Source organism: Hippocampus bargibanti, linkage group LG03 (assembly GCF_051943395.1).
Source record: "Hippocampus bargibanti isolate YZ-2025 linkage group LG03, ASM5194339v1, whole genome shotgun sequence".
Lineage (NCBI taxonomy): Eukaryota > Metazoa > Chordata > Actinopteri > Syngnathiformes > Syngnathidae > Hippocampus > Hippocampus bargibanti.
In genome coordinates this window covers 3,201,306-3,222,214 of record NC_142736.1, presented here as the reverse complement: position 1 = coordinate 3,222,214, position 20,909 = coordinate 3,201,306, and the positions used below count along the sequence as shown (strand labels likewise).

Sequence of the window (20,909 nt, the reverse complement as noted above, 5' to 3'; positions counted from 1 at the left end):
GTTGATGGCTTTTTGGATCAAGTGTACAGATGGCTTGTGCGGGTTATTTGTGGAGCCTGATTGATGGGAATTTTAACCTTTCAGTCTACACTCTACCTTTGAACTATCAAAGTTGAAATCCATTTTGGCATTCTCTCTGTCATCTGCCTGTCTCTTTAATGTTTAAACAACCTCCCCTCACTGCTGCGTTCTTAACCAATCACATGGCTTTAACCAACAACTGGGGGCGGGGAATCGAGGACTAAAACAAGCCAGCTGCCATTTCCTTGTTTGGAGAACGGGCTCATTCGCGAACGACCCATGACTCATTGTGGCAGCTCCGTGTCTACCCTGAAAAATTGTTCGTATGCCAAGGTAAAATTTTCATAAATTTAACTTTCGTAAACTGAAAAGTTCGTAAGCCAAGGGCTTCGTAAACCGAGGTATCACTGTGTTGTTTAAAGAGTTAACAATGATGGAGAAGAAGGTGTTTGAATGTCTGCTGGTTATGGTGCGCACGGTTCAATCGTGAATGCAGTAGCAGTAAGAGGTGGTGGGCAGGATATGGAAGGTCAAGTAGGATTTTCCATACCCTTGTCTCGGTTCTTGTGATGTGCAAGTCCTGGAAATTTGAAATTATTGTTTAAAGAGTTAATTGTGAGGGGGGAGAAGTTGTTTGAATGGCTGCGAGTTTTGGGGCGCATGGTTCAATCGCGCGTACCTGAATGCAGTAGCTGGAAGAGATGGTGGCCAGGATATGGAAGGTCAAGTAGGATTTTTTTTCCATGCCCTTGTCTTGGTTCTTGTGGCGTCCAAGTTCTGGAAAGTGAATAGGGTGGTGCCAATGATTTTTTTTTTCCCACAGTCCGATCTGTACGTTGCAGTTGTGTTGTGTTGGTTGGTTATCTCGGTCCCGAACCAAACCAGGATGGAGTTACAATTGATAGATTCCAAGATTAAGAAGTTGTCAATGACTCTTCTTTTTGTCGCTTTTCACTGCCCATTTGGTTCCCTATCCATCGTGAATAGCGAGGTTTTACCTTACTGTGTAAATCCCCTGTTCACTTTTTTTTTATGTTAATGGTTCTTATTGATTTTGCAGCCGGATGTGTTTGAAGTTTCTTGGTCAAAGTTGACTGGCCGCAAAAAAAGATGACTGGAGCTGCTTTTGTGACTCTATTTACAAAAACAAAAAATGCTCACTAGTTGTCTTCATCTCCCTGAGGCTGCCAAGCATTGAAAACAACTCGATGACTCACTGGAACACACACACACACACACACACACACACACACAGAGCAAAGACTTGCGTGAGATCAACACGTATCCAAAGCGAAAAAAAAAAACAAAAACTCGCTACATCTGACATCACTCACAAATAACCAACAACAGACCAGTGTCGCTTTTATTAAAAACAACCAACTTCCTTTTCCCACACTCTTGATAAGTTTTGGAAAGTTTTCACCCTCATCCACCCTTTGTAATAGCGACGGAGATGCCACACCCTCTTTCCCTCACACACACACAGACTAAAAAAAAAAAAACACGATAAATCATGTAAACCTGATCAGTGTCATAAAATTAAATAAATAAAGCCATGAGCAGAAATGAATTGTCTGTCGCCCCCTTGTGAGAAAATCGGGGTGGTGCGTGGCTTACGAATTTATTGCTTCCCAGACAAAGTGTGTAAGGCGAAAAGTGTGTATCCCAAAAATTAATTTCCCATAGGAAACCATTAAAATGAGAATAATCCGTTCCCAGATACACAAACATCTAATTTTCTGTGTATATACAGTAAAGTCTCGTTATATCGATATTCAAGGGAGTCCGAAAAAATATCGATATAACCGGGACTATCGATATATCCGACCCTGTTTGCATGTAATTTTCTCCGTGCGTGCATAGAAATAGTATCGATATAACCGGGACTATCGATATATCCGATATCGATATAACGAGACTTTACTGTATGTGGATATAAACGTTCTATCAGACACCTTCAAAGACTGGCTGGAGAAACCTCATCGATATTTTTAAATGAGGATTTTATTTTTTATTTTTCTGTCAGTCATTGTCGCTTCTTAAATTTCTCGTGGCTAAAATGGCCTCCGCAAGGACTAAATCGTTAAATGTGTTTTTTTTTTTTTTAATGTCTCTTTTCCAGGCCGCCCGATCGCCGTCGTCGAGATTTATTCAACATCGCCAACGCTACCCACTCTCGACGCCAACACCGACTTTACTCCAATACCAGCACAGTCTCTCCCATGCAGGCTGGCGCCAACAGCAGCGTCGCCGATCCTGAATTGGCGGAGCGAGAGTTTGATTTTGTGGAACAAGCGGTTACGGAGCGCGAGCTGCAGATCTTCGGTTTACAGCCATTCACCGTATATCGCATCGACGTTCACGCTTGCAATCGACAGGTTCAACGTTGCAGCGCCGCCGAGTTTGTTTTCTCCAGAACTAAGCCGGCAGGTTAGTGCAACACCAATTAAATTTGTCGTAACCAGGTTTGGATGATTTTATAAATGACATCATTATTTTTATTTTACCTATTAGCTAGCTTGCTAGCTTTCTATCTATTTGAGTGACTTCCGGGTTCAGTGAACGCTGGCGCGTGTGGCTGCCGCCGCTCACCCGCAGACAAAAAATTCCTGTGACTGCAAAGTGTCCTTGAGAGTTTTGAAAGGCGCTTAAAAATGAAATGGATTATTATTATTATTATAGTGTATAATTTAGAACTATTCATCCTCGTTTAAGTGAACGCTGGCGCGTGTGCCTGCCACTGCTCACCCACAGAAAACTTATTCTGTGACTAAAGTGACCTTGAGAGTTTTGAAAGGCGCTTATGAATCGAATGTATTCTTCTTCTTCTTCTTCTTCTTCTTCTTCTTCTTCTTATTATTATTATTATTATTATTATTATTATTATTATTATTTTATTTAGTTACATTCAGTGTTTTAGCTAACTAGCTATCTAGTTAGCAGCTAGATAGCTAGAAAAGGCTGGGAGGCGTGGCAAATTTACTGTAAAAGATACTATAGGACTCTATTGTCTTTGGTGGGCTGTATTAAATAAAAATGCTGTTCATAACAATACTCCAAAATCAAACTTGTCCCACTCCAGGTCTCACCAAATGAACCCCCCCCCCACCCCCCCCCTTTTTTTTTTCTCCCTTCCAGAAAAGGCGGATGACATTCCGGGCGTGGTGTCCTCGGAGGGCCACGAGGACTCGGTGTTCCTGCGCTGGCCAGAACCGTCTCACCCGAATGGTCTAATCCTCATGTATGAGATCAAGTTCAAACTGGGAACAGAGGTATGGAAAAAGTAGATGTATTGTATTGTATTGTATTGTATTGTATTGTGTTATATATTATTTTATATTATATGATATGATATGATTTTATTTTATTTTATAGTATATTACATTATAGTATAGTATAGTATAGTATAGTATAGTAATACAGTAAAGTCTCGTTATATCGATATTCAAGGGAGTCCGAAAAAATATCGATATAACCGGGACTATCGATATATCCGACCCTGTTTGCATGTAATTTTCTCCGTGTGTGCATAGAAATAGTATCGATATAACCGGGACTATCAATATATCCGATATCGATATAACGAGACTTTACTGTATCATAACATGACATTATCCATCCATCCATTTTCCGTACCGCTTTATCCTCATTAGGGTAGCGGGGGTGCATATTTTATTGTTTTATTTAATTTAATGTAATTTTTTTAGTTTATTTTTTTTATTACAGTAAAGTCTCGTTATATCGATATTCAAGGGAGTCCGAAAAAATATCGATATAACCGGGACTATCGATATATCCAACCCTGTTTGCATGTAATCTTCCCCGTGCGTGCATAGAAATAGTATCGATATAACCGGGACTATCGATATATCCGATATCGATATAACGAGACTTTACTGTATTTAATTTTATTGTATTTTATTATGATTGTATTATGATTATATTATGATTTTATTATGATTATTTTTATTATGATTATTATATTTTATATTATAATATCGGGATCACATACTAGATATAAAATACAAAAAAAATATGCAGCGTTGTCCATGTATCTGATGGTCTCAAGCAAGGGTGTCAAACTCATTTTTTGTCACTGGCCATATTGTAGTTCCGGTTTCCTCTCGGGGGCCGTTATTAATTTAGGGAGGCTATTAGAATGTTTAATGCTCTCCTTGCGGTTTATATGGGACAATTAGACATTTTGGTTCCGACTGTAGCAAGCATTATGGGATTTCATAAGTTTTCATTTGCTTTCTCGGGCCGAATAAAATGACGCGCCGGGCCAGATTTAGCCCGCGGGCCTTCACTTTGACACCTGTACTCTTAACGGTTGCATATGCGTGCTTGTTTTTCTTTGCCCGTCAGACTGAGAAGCACGAATGCGTATCGGGTCAACTTTATCGGACACAGCGCGGCGTCCGTCTATCCAACCTCAGTCCGGGCAACTACTCGCTGAGGATCCGAGCGACGTCCTTGGCGGGAAACGGATCCTGGACGCGACCGATAGATTTCTATGTGGCCGAACGTAAGATGGTCACATTCAACACACTGTTCGTAATCAATACACTGAGTATAACCTAAAATACGGACTATGCTTGACCCATCAGGATATGAAAGCTTCCTTTACGCCGTCATATTCGCCCCCATTTTGATCATCTTGTTCATCTGTTTCCTGGCCGGCTTGCTGTTTGTCTTGAACAGGAAAAGGTACGTTGAATAAACATGAGTCTCAGTCGATGAAACGGTTTCTTCAGCCGTCATCTGTACTTCTTTGAAAAAGTCTATCATTTCTTTCTTGTATCTATCGGAAGGGTCCCTTTTTAGTTGCTCATAAGTGGAAGAATCACTGATTAACCTACAGTAAAGTCTCGTTATATCGATATCGGATATATCGATAGTCCCGGTTATATCGATACTATTTCTATGCATGCACGGAGAAAATTACATGCAAACAGGGTCGGATATATCGATAGTCCCGGTTATATCGATATTTTTTCGGACTCCCTTGAATATCGATATAACGAGACTTTACTGTATATATATATATATATATATATATATACAGTAAAGTCTCGTTATATCGATAGTCCCGGTTATATCGATACTATTTCTATGCACGCACTGAGAAAATTACATGCAAACAGGGTCGCATATATCGATAGTCCCGGTTATATCGATATTTTTTCCGACTCCCTTGAATATCGATATAACGAGACTTTACTGTATTTATTTTGGCTTCATAATCCGATGTGTTGAGAAGCACTGTACAACCTACCTTTGTCTGCTGGCAAAATAGTCATATTTTTATCTCTTTGTAGAATAGTTAACGCCTTTCTCTCTTCTAATGTACATATATAACATAACTTGATTTTGGAAAGCCATGTGATTGACACTTGTTTCTTTGCCGCCAGGAATAGCGATCGGCTCGGAAATGGAGTCCTGTACGCGTCAGTCAATCCTGAATACTTCAGTGCGGCTGAAAGTAAGTACCGCGGCGAACTTCTAAAGGATTGTTCACAGTGGAAGACACGTAATGAGCGTTTGTTTTACGCCAAAGTCTGGCCCGGGGGCCAAATGCGGCCCTCGATCAATTTTTATCTGGCCCACAGCCTTTGTCATAAAATCAATTCTGTTTGGCTCGCACGTAGATGTAATATATTGGGCAATAGCGCTGTTACCTGTGTTCTAAGTGCTGCCATCTAGAGGCTTGAATTTGGAACAGCAAATTAGTACAGTGATACCTCGGTTTACGAACCCTTTGGCTTATGAACTTTTCGGTTTACGAACGTTACATTTAGGAAAATTTGACCTTGGCGTACGAAATATTTTTCGGGATACACACGGAGCTGCCACAATGAGTGATGTGTTGTTCGCGACCGACCCCGTTCTCCTAACAAGAAAATGGCAGCCGACTCATTTTTGTCCTCTATTCCCCGCCCCATGTAACCGATAACTAATAGCTAGCTATCTAGTTAGACAGCTAATAGAAAGCAAATAGATAGCTAGCTAGGTAGCCAGCAACGGTGACCCAGTTCAACCGGGAATAACTCAAATAAATCACTTAGCTAGCTAGCTAATGACAATGCCCTAAGTGACGTCACGGAGGGAACTTCTGCCCGTGACCGAGAAAGTGACACACAATGCATTTTGGGTACTTTTTTTTTCATCTGAAAACACAGTGTTGATCGCAAAATTAGAAGGAAAACTACATAAATAACGCAATGGTGAGTCGTTGTGTGTTGCAGCCAATTGCGGTAACACGCATAAAATAAGTTTACACAAATTCCCAGTGGACAAATCATTCCATTTCCAACTGCGCCATCTTGTGCATTTTCTGGGTGCTACATTGGAGTCCAGACAGTTCTAATTGATACGGAAGGACTTCTTTAATCGATTGCAAACATGTATGCTTTCCTCTTCAGAACTATTTGAATCATATTCAAAACTGGGGGAGTAACAAGAAAGCATCCTCTCCGAAACTGAAGCCATTGTTTTGATTCTGGAGCATGGTAGTTTGTGAAGGACTACCCTGACGTAATGTCACAAACAAGGGGGCGGGACTTTCTGAATCTCCCCAGTTTTAGAGCTCATTTTGTGGCAGTTTTGGGACACTTTAACTCATTTTTATTGGTGTTTTGCATTTGACTAAAAATATCAGCCTGCGTGTTTTGGGTATTTTAGATGCTATAAAACGTTTTTCTGATGTAAGTTAGGAAACAAAAAAATTGTGTCGGTTGTCCTTTAAGTTTTACCCGCTTTTCTCCCCCGCACAGTGTACGTGCCGGATGAGTGGGAAGTGGCACGCGAGAAAATTTCCCTGAGCCGCGAGTTGGGTCAGGGTTCATTCGGCATGGTGTACGAAGGCATCGCAAAAGGCGTGATCAAGGACGAAGCCGAGACGCGGGTTGCCATCAAAACCGTGAACGAGTCGGCGAGCATGAGAGAGCGCATCGAGTTCCTCAACGAGGCTTCCGTCATGAAGGAGTTCAACTGTCATCATGTGGTAAGCGTGCGCACAACCCCCCCCCTACACACACACACACACATGCGCTTCCAGTAGCAGGCCGTGCATGCTGTCACTCCTAGGCCTTCAGTAGTGCTATGTCTGAATCACTCCACAGCTGCGAGTGTACTATACGTCCACTAGAGGATGTTGTTGGCCAGTTAATAACTTAAGAAATACTGTCATTAAACTGTTTTTACTATGGATGTGTGGGTTCGTAAAAACCTAAAAAAATTGCAATATTATTTACTATTTTTGCTAGCTTCGGAGCTGTCCAACCTCTCTTAATGATGTCCATTTTTTTTCTTGAAAAGTCCGTCTTCAAAATGGCTTTAACAGTAAATTTGCAACCAAATAATAATAAAAATAATAATACATTTCATTTATAAGCGCCTATTAAAACTTTCAAGGTCACTTTACAGTCACAGGATAAGTTTTTCTGTGGGTGAGCAGCGGCAGCCACACGCGCCAGCGTTCACTCAACCCGGAAGTAACTCAAATGGATAGAAAGCTAGCTAGCGAATCGATAGCTAATGGCTAGCTACGGTAGCTAGATTGCTAATTGCTAGCCATTTAGCTGGCTATCCAGCTGGCTATCTAGATGTAATATTCTTCATCCATGTTATATTTGAGCACAATGCAAGCAGAGACGCTGTATTAACTCAATCACTGCCAGACGTATAATAGATACTGTAGCTAGCTAGCTGGATAGATAGCCAATATATACAGCCAAATAGCCAGCTCGCTAGCCAGCTAATAGATATCTAGTAGATGGCCAGCTAACCAGCCAGCTAACTAATAGATAGCTAATAGCTAGCCAGCTGGATAGCTAACAGATAGCCAGCCAACCAGCCAGCTCCATTTCTTCTCCTCCTTCAGACATTGTGGGTTGACAAAAACACTATTAAATCTACACAAAAATGTATTTGCTTATGCAGCTCTCTACAGATACTGTGTGCTAGCTCTGGCCAGTATGCGCTTATCACTAACGACTAGTGATACTATGATTGGCTAGTGACTAGCCAATCGTAATTTGCAAAAACATTGACAGCGCCTTCGAGCAGGCCTTGGGTTGCCAACTTGAACTGCTTCATCAACATTGATTTTTATGCTCCAGGGCCTGCAGAACTGATTGTGAAGGCGTCCAGGCAGATTTCTGTAACAAACGATGGCTAAAATGTGATTGCTTAAATGCTTAAATATGAAAACATCTACGAAAGCAATGAAAGGAAGCTGAAAGACAATATGGAATTATTGAATAAAAATTCATGGCCAAAATATAATTCACATTAGTCTGTGATTCACATATTTTTAGCCCAGCAGAAAAGGCCTTCAAGGACCTGACGGCCTACCAGTGCGCACTTCACATTGCCAAACACTTTTTCGTCACTCTCCATTTTCCCGACAGGTGCGTCTCTTGGGAGTGGTATCTCAGGGCCAGCCTACCCTGGTCATCATGGAACTGATGACCCAAGGAGATCTCAAGAGCCACTTGCGCTCCCTCCGACTGAAAGAGGTAAACGTAAAGCAAAATCACGTATTTTCTGGAATATAAGGCGCACCTTCAACGAATAACATATTTAAAAACGTTTTCCATACATCAGGTGCACCGTATTATAAGGGGCACCTTCAACGAATGATATATTTTTACAATATTTTCCATACATAAGGTACACCGCATTATAAGGGGCCCCTTCAATGAATCACATACAGTGATACCTCGGTTTACGAACCCCTTGTATGAACGCAGCAGTGAGGGGTGGTGATTTAAACATTAAAGAGACAGGCAGACGACAGTGAGAGAGAGTGACAAAATGGATAGAAAACAGTGAAGTTTGGACTCGTTTCAAATTTACTGATAGTTCAAAGGCAGAGTGTAGACTGCAAGGTTAAAATATCCCATTAATCAGGCTCCACAAATCACCCGCACGAGCCATCTGTACACTTGATGCAAAAAGCTATCAACCCAGCTAAACAGAAGACAATTGATGAGGAACTAGGTAAAATTATCGCGGAGAAAGCACCTACCAGGGATCATTCCTCAAGATGATGAAAGAAGAAGGTTACGGTCCTCATTAAGTGTTGTTTAATGCTGATGAAACCGGCCACTCCGTTTCATCAACGACCATCACAAAGGAAAATAAAACGGCTTTATTATATAGTACCGTTTATGTCTTTAATTATAATACCATAGCACATTTATTATACATAAAACGGTATATTTTATGTAGTTTTAAGGCTCAGAAAATTAGAAAGTAGAAAATTATGTTTTATGGGGACCTGGGAACGGATTATTCTCATTTTAATGGTTTCCTATTGGAAATTAATTTTTGGGATACACACTTTTCGCCTTACACACTCTGTCTGGTAACCAATTAAGTTCTTAAGCCAAGGTATCACTGAAAATAAAGACATTTTCCATACATAAGGCATTATAAGGGGGGACCTTCAATGAAAAACATTTCAAAAACTATTTTTTTAAGGTGCGCCTATTAATGCAAAAATGACAGTAATACAAAAGATTGCAACTCCAAAGTAAATTAAACATTTCGTGTCCTGCAGCAAAATTGGTCCAGTTTGTCCCTGCCGCCCCTGAAGAAAATGCTACAGATGGCCGGCCAGATCGCCGATGGCATGGCGTACCTTAATGCCAGCAAGTTTGTGCACCGAGATCTCGCGGCGCGAAACTGCATGGTGGCCGAAGACTTTACCGTCAAGATCGGAGGTAATTGACATTCTTGGATAAGAAGCGAAACGTCCGACACCTTCAAAGAAGTACAGATGAATTACAGAAGAAATCTTTTGATGGAAAGAAAGAAGTAGAAAAACTAAATACAGGAGCTGCTGGAATTTTGAAGTCAAAAAAATGTGTTTCCACACTTACATAGCCATATCATTTCACTCCGAACATTTACTATCTGAGTATCAAAATGCGAATCTCTTGCGTGTCGCTTAGATTTCGGCATGACGAGAGACATCTACGAGACAGACTACTACCGCAAAGGTGGGAAGGGCTTACTTCCCGTCCGCTGGATGTCCCCCGAGTCCCTAAAGGACGGCGTGTTCACTACCAATTCCGACGTCTGGTGAGTATATATCGAAAATAATAATAATAATAATACAGTGAGACCTCAACTTACGAACTTAATTGGTTCCCAGACAGTGTGTAAGGCGAAAAGTGTGTATCTCAAAAAAAAAATTCCCATAGGAAACCATTAAAATGGGAATAATCCGTTCCCAGGTTTCCATAAAATATACTTTTCAACTAAATAATCTTAAAACTACACACAACATACCTTATTCTATGTATAATAAATGTGCTATTGTATTGCAATGAAAGAAATACACTGCATTGTATCATAAAGTCACTTTATTTACATTTGTGATGGTCATTTATGGCTTGATGGAATGGCGTTGGAGGTCGAAGGTCAAAGGGAATTGCATGAGGACTGTAATTAAAGAAATAAACTGTGCTGTAAAATAAAGTTTTATTTACCTTTTTGATGGCCGTTGATGGCTTATGGAAGGAGAGTCACCTTCCATAAGTAAATAAGACTGTTGGTGCTGTTCGGTCGTGTGCTTCCGCCGAAGATCACTCCGCCAGCCGTGGTGGGTGTGTATTATGAAAATAGTGCTTGTTATAAGGTTTAATTTTCATAAATTTAACGTTTGTAAGACGAAAAGTTTGTAAGTTAAGGTGTTTGTAAGTTGAGGTCTCACTGTAATAATAATAATAATAATAATAATAATAATAGTAATAATAATAATAATAATGCATTTCATTGATAAGTGCCTTTCAAAACACTCAAGGTCACTTCACAGTCACAGGATCGTTTTTTCTACGGGTGAGAAGCAGCGGGTAATAACTTATAGAAAGCCAGCCAGCTAGCTAACAGATAGCTAGGTAGCCATACAGCTAATAAATAGCCAGCTGCAATGCTGGCTAGCGATACAGATATCTAATAGATAGCAAATAGCCAGCTAGGTAGCTAGCTAATAGATCGCAAATATATTGCCAGCCAGGTAGCAAACTAATAGATAGCAAATGGATAGCAAATAGATAGCTAGCTAGGTAGCTAGACAGACAGCTAATAGAAAGCAAACAGCAAAAATGTAATAAAATAATGTTTAAAATGTAATGTATTATTATTATAAAAGGATAGCCAGCTATGTAGCTAGCTAATAGATAGCAAATAGCTAGGTAGCTATACAGATAGCGAATAGAAAGCAAATAGATATCAAAAAATGGAATAAAATAATGTTTAACATGTAATGTATTATTATTATTATTATTATTATTATTATTATTATTATTATTATTATTATAAAAGGATAGCCAGCTATGTAGCTAGCTAATAAATAGCAAATAGATAGCTAGCTAGATAGCAAATGGAAAGCAAATAGATAGCCAGCTTGGTAGCTAGCTAGATAACAAATAGAGAGCCAGCTCGGTAACTAGCTAGATAGCAAATAGATAGCAAATGTAGAGCAAATAATTGAACACATTTCAAAACTTGTCATCTCTCCATCTCTTGTGTACGAGTAATAATTTGATGAGACGATTAATTGATTAGTTTGCGTTATTTGTTCCAAAAAAATCTGACAACCCAAAATGTCCTCCAACTGGCCTCAATATATCCGTTTTATATAGTAGTCACGACAACAAACAGGAAATGGAGTCACCGTGCGCCATCTTGTGCAGTTCTACCCATCAAACCAGGTTTGTCTCCATTTAGGTCGTTCGGAGTTGTCTTGTGGGAAATTGCCACGCTGGCGGAGCAACCCTACCAGGGCTTGTCCAATGAGCAGGTGTTGCGCTTCGTCATGGAAGGAGGCCTGCTGGAGAAACCGCACAATTGTCCTGACATGCTGTAAGTTCGTCTCTTATTGTTTATATGTACGTCCCTTAGTCAACCTATTTAATAATAATAATAATAATAATGATCATCATGATCATGATGAATCTTCATGATGATGTTCATGATCATCATCATGATCAGCATGATGTTCATGATCATGAACATCATCATGATGATCATCATCATCATGATGTTCATGATCATCATCATCATCATCATGATCATGAACATCATCATGATGATCATCATCATGATCATGATGATGAACATCATGATGATCATGAACATCATGATGATCATCATGATGATCATGATCATCATGAACATCATGATGATGATGATCATCATCATGATCATCATCATGAACATCATCATGATGTTCATGATCATCATCATGATGATGATCATGAACATCATCATTATGTTCATGATGATCATCATCATGATGTTCATGATCATAATCATGATCATGATGATCATCATGATGATTATCATCATCATCATGATGTTCATGATGATCATGATCATCATGATCATCATGATCATCATGATCATCATGATTATAATCATGATGATGTTCATGATCATCATCATGATCATCATGATGTTCATGTTCATCATGATGATCATCATGATGATGTTCATGATCATCATGATGATCATGATGATGATCATCATGATCATCATCATCATGATCATCATGTTCATGATGATCATCACGATTATGATGATCAGGATCATAATGATGATCATGATAATAATAATACATTTCATTTATAAGCGCCTTTCAAAACTCTCAAGGTCACTTTAAAGCCACAGGATACATTTTTCTGTGGGTGAGCAGCGGCAACCACACGCGTCAGCGTTCACTCAACCCTGAATAACTCAAATACAGTGCAAGGTATCACTGTATTTGAGTTATTATGAACTTCATTGGTTGCAAGACAGAGTGTGTAAGGTGAAAAGTGTGTATCCCAAAAAGTAATTTCCCATAGGAAACCATTAAAATGAGAATAATTCGTTCCCAGGTCCCCATAAAACATGATTTTCTACTAAATAAGCCTTTAAACTACACAAAATATACCTTTGGGTACTCTGTTTGGTCTGAAAACTTCATGTTGATCCATGTTGATGGCGAAATTAGAAGGAAAACACATAAATAACGCGATGGTGAATCGTTGTGTGTTGCATCAAGACTACTATTTGATAGTAGTTTCTGAATCTCCCCAGTTCCTAGCTCATTTTGTGGCAGTTTTGGGACACTTTAACTCATTTTTATTGGTGTTTTGTGTATTTTAGATGCTATAAAATGTTTTTATGATGTCCGTTAGGAAACAAAAAAATGGTGTCGGTTGTCCTTTAAATGTGTTTGTATGTTTATATCACAGTCAAACCTAATTTGATCATATTTGTGTGTGTGTGTGTGTGTGTGTGTGTGTGTGTGTGTGTGTGTGTGTGTGTGTGTGTGTGTGTGTGTGTGTGTGTGTGTGTGTGTGTGTGTGTGTGTGTGCAGGTTTGAGCTAATGCGCATGTGCTGGCAGTACAACCCCAAGATGCGTCCGTCTTTCGTGGAAATCATCGGCAGCGTGAAGGACGACCTTGAACCGTCCTTCCGCGAGGTTAGTTTTTTCTACAGCGCCGACAACAAGCCGCCCGCCACTCAGGGCTCACCCCCGCCCCAACAACACCCGGTTGACATGGACGACGTCCCCTTGGACACGCCTCTATCGACACCCCCCTCACCCGGATCCCACACTCCACCCGGGCCTTCGTTAGCACCCGCTTCCCCCAGCTGTCCGGCAGACAAGGACCCCGCCGGGCATTCGTCGGCGAATGGGATGATGTCATCAACAGTCGTGGGGACGCCGCCCAATGGGAGCGGCGGCTCAGTGGCTGCCATGCAGGCGGCCCTGGACGAGTTGCCGCCCTACGCCCACATGAATGGAGGACGCAAAAACCAGCGTGCCATGCCCCTCCCTCAGTCATCTGCCTGCTGATTGGACGGAGCAAAGACTCATGGGAAGTTACACCTATTCTGCTGTAATGCCACGATTTTTTTGGGGGTCCTACCATATGCAACACTGCCCCCTTGCTGTCGAAAAACACATTGAGTTGCTTGTTTTATAAAGTAAAACAAGACCCCTTTCTATGGGAAATAACAGTCCATTTTTGGGCAGGCATTCTGGATGGACACCTAATGAGAGATGAAGCACTTCTATAGGCAGGTTCTCCATGTTGCCGCCTTTTGTTCGAGTTGGTATGGCAACGATGTTAAAGTAACACAAAAATTAAGATGAAAAACACAACATTTTGATACTCCGGTCTCCATTTTGATGATTCATCTTATATCAAGATTCATTCTTAGATTTCATAACACAACCATGACTTTTTTTTCCAGCATTTATGACAACAATTACAAAAAAGGCAGGAAAAAAAAATAGTAAAATGACTCAGAACTGTGGAAATAAAAAAAAAAATGAACATTATTTTTTTTTGCTGGTAGGTACGATGATAACACACAAAGGCCTGAAATAATAAAAACGGTGCAACATATGAAAAATGACGCCTGTAAATATTTCAGTTTTGGCCTTAAAGATCCAATTTTCTGCCATTGTACGCAAGGAAAAAGAACGTGATGGCACAAAAACATACAAATATGGCATAAATAATAATAATAATAATAATAATAATAATACATTTCATTCATAAGAGCCTTTCAAAACTCTCAAGGTCACTTTACAGTCACATGATACCTTTTTCTGTGGGTGAGCAGCGGCAGCCACACGCGCCAGCATTCACTCAATCCGAAACTAACTCAAATAGATTATAAAAAACTAGCTATCTAGCTAGCCAGCCAACTAGAAATATATACAGCTAGCCAGCTACACAGCTAGCTAGCCACACAGCTAGCCAGCGAGATAGATATATAGCTAATAGATAGTTCGGTAGCTAGGTAGTCAGCTAGATAGCAAATAAATAAATATGAATATAAATATAAATATCAATGTAAATGTAAATGAACACATAAATATATAATAATATATAATAAATAATATAAATAAATAAAGTGTCCTTGAGAGTTTTGAAAGGTGCTTATAAATGAAATGTATTATTATTATTATTATTATTATTATTATTATTATTATTATTATAAAGCCATTTTGAGACTTCACCAATGGAAGCTGCCATTTTGGTAGTCATACAATAAGGGGGAAAAATACAATAGATTATTATTATTTTTTTGCTACACAATTTTTCCGCCTTCTATATCAAAATTTGTGCCATAAATAATTTTTGGGAAAGTACTCGTTGGTTTTCAGCGAAATGGGAAATTTATATATGTATATTCTAAATACTTTGAAACCTTCCAAAAAACAACAACAATATTTTGATACATAGCTCCCTTTTTTTTTGGACTCCATTTTGTTTTTCACATATACATCTGAGCCACAAATTGTCGGAAAATGTTGCAAAAGTGTTGCGAATAGAGGTCAAAACACTAAGTAAGTCATGGTGGTGTCATTGATTTATATATATATATATATATATATATATATATATATATATATATATATATATATATATATATATATATATATATATATATATATATATATATATATTGTTCAAAAGCATTTACGCCATTGGGGGTGACTTTTTCTACTTTTTTGATATGGTCCCCGTGTTCATCTTGTACAGACAAAAAAAAAAGACAAGCTGCTATTCCTTATTTTCTCTTGTGGTTGTATTATAGATCGAGATAAATATATATGGCTGAGTTTATAAGAGACTTTCAGGTTGAATTTACGAGCGTTCTCGCTGCAGTTTGCCATGATTTTTTTTTTTTTGGTTTGTTTATTATTCTTTTTTTTAAGTGTAACTGAGCTGGTTTCAAAGAAGTAACCTTGATATATATATATATATATATATATATATTTTTTTTTTTTCCTTAGAAATAGTCCCAAGTGAATCTCAGGTTGGTGTTGCTATTTTGGGGTTTAATTATTAGCTTTTAAGGGGATCTGGTGAAAAAAAATGTAAAACAAAAACTAAAATATTGATTGAGATAAAAAGTGTGTGTATGGAAGAAGATTAGGGCCACTGAAGAAAAAAATAAGCGTGGCAAGATTCTGACTTTAAAGTCTGACTTTAAAGTCTGAATTCTGACTTTAAAGTCAGAATTCTGATTTTATTCTCAGAATAACGAAAAAAAATCTGACTTTAAGTTGATGTCACTTGTTTTAGTTGGCTAGCTAGCTCATGCTAATGAAGACAAAATCTTGACGCGCTACCATTAAAGGTAAAGAAATCTCACTACAAAATGGCAGCAGGATAAAGTTGGCTAATAATGCTAAGGATATTTCTATTAGCTAATGAGCTAGCCGCAAAGCTAGGTTTTTGCGCATTGTAGACTTCCAAGTTTTCATTGAGCCTCTTGAATTGTAAGTCAACATTTGGAAAAATAACACATTTAATGGTAACACACTCAAGAAAATAAACACTCAAAATGGCGCTGTACACTACATGAATCCTAATCATCACAATAAGCATAAATATATATTTTCAAATTACGGTATAATTATTTTTCAGGCGCGCAGAACACTAAAAGCTGATGTCACTTGTTTTAGTTGGCTAGCTAGCTCATGCTAATGAAGACAAAATCTTGACGCGCTACCATTAAAGGTAAAGAAATCTCACTACAAAATGGCAACAGGATAAAGTTGGCTAATAATGCTAAATATATTTCTATTAGCTAATGAGCTAGCCGCAAAGCTAGGTTTGTGGCTTCCTCGCGTGAAAACAAGAGGGAGCAACATTGCTAGCTCAGTATTTTTCTAAGACAGCTAGCTCGCTAATGCTAACACACTCACGAAAATAAACACTCAAAATGGCGTTGTACACTACATCCTAATCATCACAATAAGCATACATGTATATTTTCAAATTACGGTATAATTATTTTTCAGGCGCGCAGAACACTAAAAGCTGATGTCACTTGTTTTAGTTGGCTAGCTAGCTCATGCTAATGAAGACAAAATCTTGACGCGCTACCATTAAAGGTAAAGCAATCTCACTACAAAATGGCAGCAGGATAAAGTTGGCTAATAATGCTAAAGATATTATTTCTATTCCCTCAGTAAAAGGCTGAATTAATTTATTTTATATATGTTATGGCCAGCCCAGTTTATTTGTGTTTTTTTTGTGTGTGTAAATCACTGTACAGAAATAGCTGGAGACTTTTTCTGTTTTGATACCATTTTTTAAGTTTTTTTTTGCAACTTTTGGGGCAAGAGATAACATGTTTTTTTTTCTCTCTTTTTGTTGTTGTTTCGTTCAACCATCCATCTACCTCACTGTTGTTTTATTTTATTGTCATTTTTGACATGGAGGAGCTTTAATTTCATAAACCAAAACAGTGGCATGGAAATATGGGCTTTGTGTTACTTTTATTTTTTTTTTTTTTTTTTGGGGGGGGGGGGGCGTGACCACGTAGATAATGGACCAATCACAATGCTGGAAGTAGAGCTTTTTTTTGGGGGGGGAATACATTGTAACATCATGCAGTGAAAGGCATTTAATTGTGTTAAAAGTGAAAATAGAAAAAAGGTTTACGTTTCATGAAAATAGCATAGAAAACATTTGCTCAAAAAACAGACAGAAAAGTCTGAAGTCCTAAAAAAGCGTCACATTGTGTAATTTGTTGATATGTTGCCGGTGATAAATTTAAAAACAAATCGTCATTTTTATGTAGCTATTGCTAGCTAGAAAGCTCTCTACCTGGCGAGCTAGAAAGCTCTATACCTAGCTAGCTAGAAAGATCGCTACTTAGCTAGCTAGAAAGCTCTCGAGCTAGCTAGAAATCTCTCTACCTAGCTAGCTAGAAAGTTCTCTACCTAGCTAGCTAGAAAGCTCTGTACCGAGGTAGCTAGAAAGCTATCTACATAGCCAGCTAGAAAGGTCTCTATCTAGCTAGAAAGCTCTCTTTCTAGCTAGCTAGAAAGGTCTCGACCTAGCTAGCTAGAAAGGTCTCGACCTAGCTAGCTAGAAATCTCTCTATATAGCTAGCTAGATAGGTCTCTACCTGGCTAGGTAGAAATCTCTCTACCTGGCTAGCTAGAAAGCTCTCGACCTGGCTAGCTAGAAAGCTCTACCTGGCTAGCTAGAAAGCTCTCGACCTAGCTAGCTAGAAGGCGCTCTACCTAGCTAGCTAGAAAGCTCTCTAATTAGCTCGCTAGAAAACTACCTAGCTAGCTAGAAAACGCTCTACCTAGCTAGCTAGAAAGCTCTCTATCTTGCTAGCTAGAAAGCGTGCTACCAAGCTTTCTCGAAAGCTTTCTACCTAGCTAGATAGCTAGAAAGCTCTCTACCTAGCTAGATAGCTAGAAAGCTCTCTACCTAGCTATCTAGAACGCTCTACCTAGTTAGAAAGCTCTCTACCTAGCTAACTAGAAAGTTTCCTATCTAGCTAGCTAGAAAGCTCTCTAGCTAGCTAGCTAGAAAGCTCCCTATATAGCTAGCTAGCTAGATAGGTATGGCTCGATGAACGCTCTCGACCTCGACCCAGCTAGCTAGAAAGCTTCCTACCAAGCTAGCTAGAAAGCTCTCTACCAGCTAGCTAGAAAGCTCGCTATGTTATTGTTCAACATTATGGTTTTGGGACATTATACGGTGTCACATTACAGAAATATATTCTTAGTTTTGTAATTTCGATCAAAATTAATTCTGCAATGCTACAACTTTATTCTCATATTATTTTTTTTTTCTTTTTATTTGTGGGTCAAATTTGGGACTTTTTTCTTTTGAGGTCGTTACTTTCCGACATCCTCTGACGTCGTCGCGGTCACATTCAATGTTATAGTCATGTCATATTTTGACGAAATTAACTTTAGTATTTTTTTTTTTTTTTTAGAATTTCTGACTTTTTTCCGCAAAACAGGATTTCTTTAATTTTTTTTATTATTATTTTTTTTCATGTCACACTATTGTCCAAAAATCACGACTGTGCATTCGGGGATTTTCTTGTAATATTACATAATAATTTATTACTTTTTGTCATTTAAATTATGATTCATTTTTTTTCCCCCTGCCCTTTTCAAATACTTTTTGCCTCATGACATATCAGCAAATAGGTGGATTTTTTTTGTGTGTAAAATACTGCAATACAGCTCAGCTATTTTTTTTTCTACCCACTTTTCTGTCACTGCAAAAAAAAAAAAAAAAAAAAAAAAAAAAACTAAAACGCCACAACACTCAATCATCTTCCACGTCTCCTTCGTACAAGTATGTGGAGGCACATTCATATGCGAAATGTGGGTGTATTTTGGGCGGACATTTTGTTTCCCCCCCGGGAGAGGTATTTTTTTTGGAAGACATATTTCATGACATATTAGACCACATCAGGATTGGTTGGGTCACAAGTTCAAAGGTGATAAAATCCTGACTTTTTTGGTTTCTTTGGGGTTGTCATGGTGACAGCCAAGGTACTGTTTTTTCTCTGCTTTTAAATGCAGTTAAGACAGAAGTAATGGATTGGAGTTTTGTTGTTGTTGTTTTACCACTGGATGGCCTCAAAGTAAATGTATTTTTTTTATTATCTTGCAACCATGGCCAATATAGTTTTGTACGTTTTTTTCCCTCAATATCCTTCCAGAATTCTCAATGAAAAGTTTAGAATGAGATTTTTTTTGGGAGGGGTGTTTTTTTCCCATTTTTTTTTAATTTTTATTTTTTGTATATGACAAATACATGAAAAATGGTAATTGGCTGAAGAAAAAAAGACACAATGTTTCTGGTTCTTGTCTTTGTTTGTTTTTCTACATGACATTTAAGATAAATAAAAATGTATGCAAAAGTCATGAATGCTTGATTTTTTAATTGAGCCTTAAAGGACAACCGACATCACTTTTTTGTTTCCTAACTGACATCATAAAAACGTTTTATAGCATCGAAAATACCCAAAACACACAGGCGGATATTTGTAGTGTCAGTTGTCCTTTTAAGACATTCTGTTGTGGGTCAAATTAAAATGTTGATGATTAAAAAAATGCCTTTTATGCACAAAAATGTTCCTCAATAGCTGCTAGCGACAGTATGGTTTAGTTTACTTTTTTAAACATTTGCACTAAACCGCAATACACATTACAAATATTTGAAAATCTAAATATGTATTTTGTATTATGTTATGCCTTATCAACCCTTAAAATAATAATAGAATAATGTAGATTTTTTCCCCGAAATATTTGAAGTGGGAGAGACGACAAAAAAAAAGTTATCGATCGACTTCTTTGTGACGTCACTGGACAATGGCGACCCCAAGGAGACACCATGGCCGAACATAATTTACAAGAATACAAACATATTTCGAATTTCTTATCAATTAAATTTATTTATTTATTTATTTATTTATTCATTCATTCATTTATTTATTCGAAATAATTTCAGTTTCACACTCTGACTCTGATTCGCATAGACTGTGTTATCTGCCCGTATAAAGTTATTTTGGTGAAATAAATTGAATGCTTTGAAGCTAACGCATTCATTTGTAGAATGAAGGAAATTATGACGAATATTTGCTATTAGATTAAATGCTTTGTGACTATTACAAAACAACCAACAATTTATGGGAATCAGCCACTCTCCGTGAACGCTTTAGATCGGAATTGGGACAATCAGATTTCCCACCCTCTTCGAAAGCAGCACCAGCCAACCCACAAAGCCGGAATGACGTAACGTGCGTAAACATGAACGTAATTTAAAAATATATTTTACATATAAATACATATAAAATACATATGTTTCACGTATTGTTCATAAATGATCAAAATAATGTGTGAACACAATGTATAAATGAAAACCTATTTTTTTTGTATAACTGCTGGACACAGCACATTCAAGTTCGAGGGTGATTATAACGTAACCAAAAAATAAATTAAAACTAAAAAGACAATCGTTTATTAATTATCCCATGTTGTGAATTGTTTATGACTAGCTCAGAAATTCAAATATATATGATGGAAAAACTT

The 20,909-nt window shown here is 38.1% G+C and overlaps 1 protein-coding gene across 1 annotated transcript in view; it reads left to right on the top strand.

Annotated features, from left to right (window-relative positions):
• LOC148899973 (insulin-like growth factor 1 receptor) overlaps positions 1–15,419 on the top strand; it is a 73,137-nt gene extending 57,718 nt beyond the window's left edge. The window contains exons 11-21 of the mRNA XM_088991525.1: positions 2,144–2,451; positions 3,160–3,293; positions 4,390–4,549; positions 4,632–4,731; positions 5,436–5,506; positions 6,798–7,027; positions 8,436–8,543; positions 9,590–9,752; positions 9,984–10,113; positions 11,764–11,898; positions 13,400–15,419. Of these exons, the coding sequence (XP_088847651.1) occupies positions 2,144–2,451; positions 3,160–3,293; positions 4,390–4,549; positions 4,632–4,731; positions 5,436–5,506; positions 6,798–7,027; positions 8,436–8,543; positions 9,590–9,752; positions 9,984–10,113; positions 11,764–11,898; positions 13,400–13,883 (2,023 nt within the window). The 3' untranslated portion in view covers positions 13,884–15,419. The remainder of the gene's footprint in view (positions 1–2,143; positions 2,452–3,159; positions 3,294–4,389; positions 4,550–4,631; positions 4,732–5,435; positions 5,507–6,797; positions 7,028–8,435; positions 8,544–9,589; positions 9,753–9,983; positions 10,114–11,763; positions 11,899–13,399) is intronic.
• Positions 15,420–20,909: the final 5,490 nt, after the last annotated feature.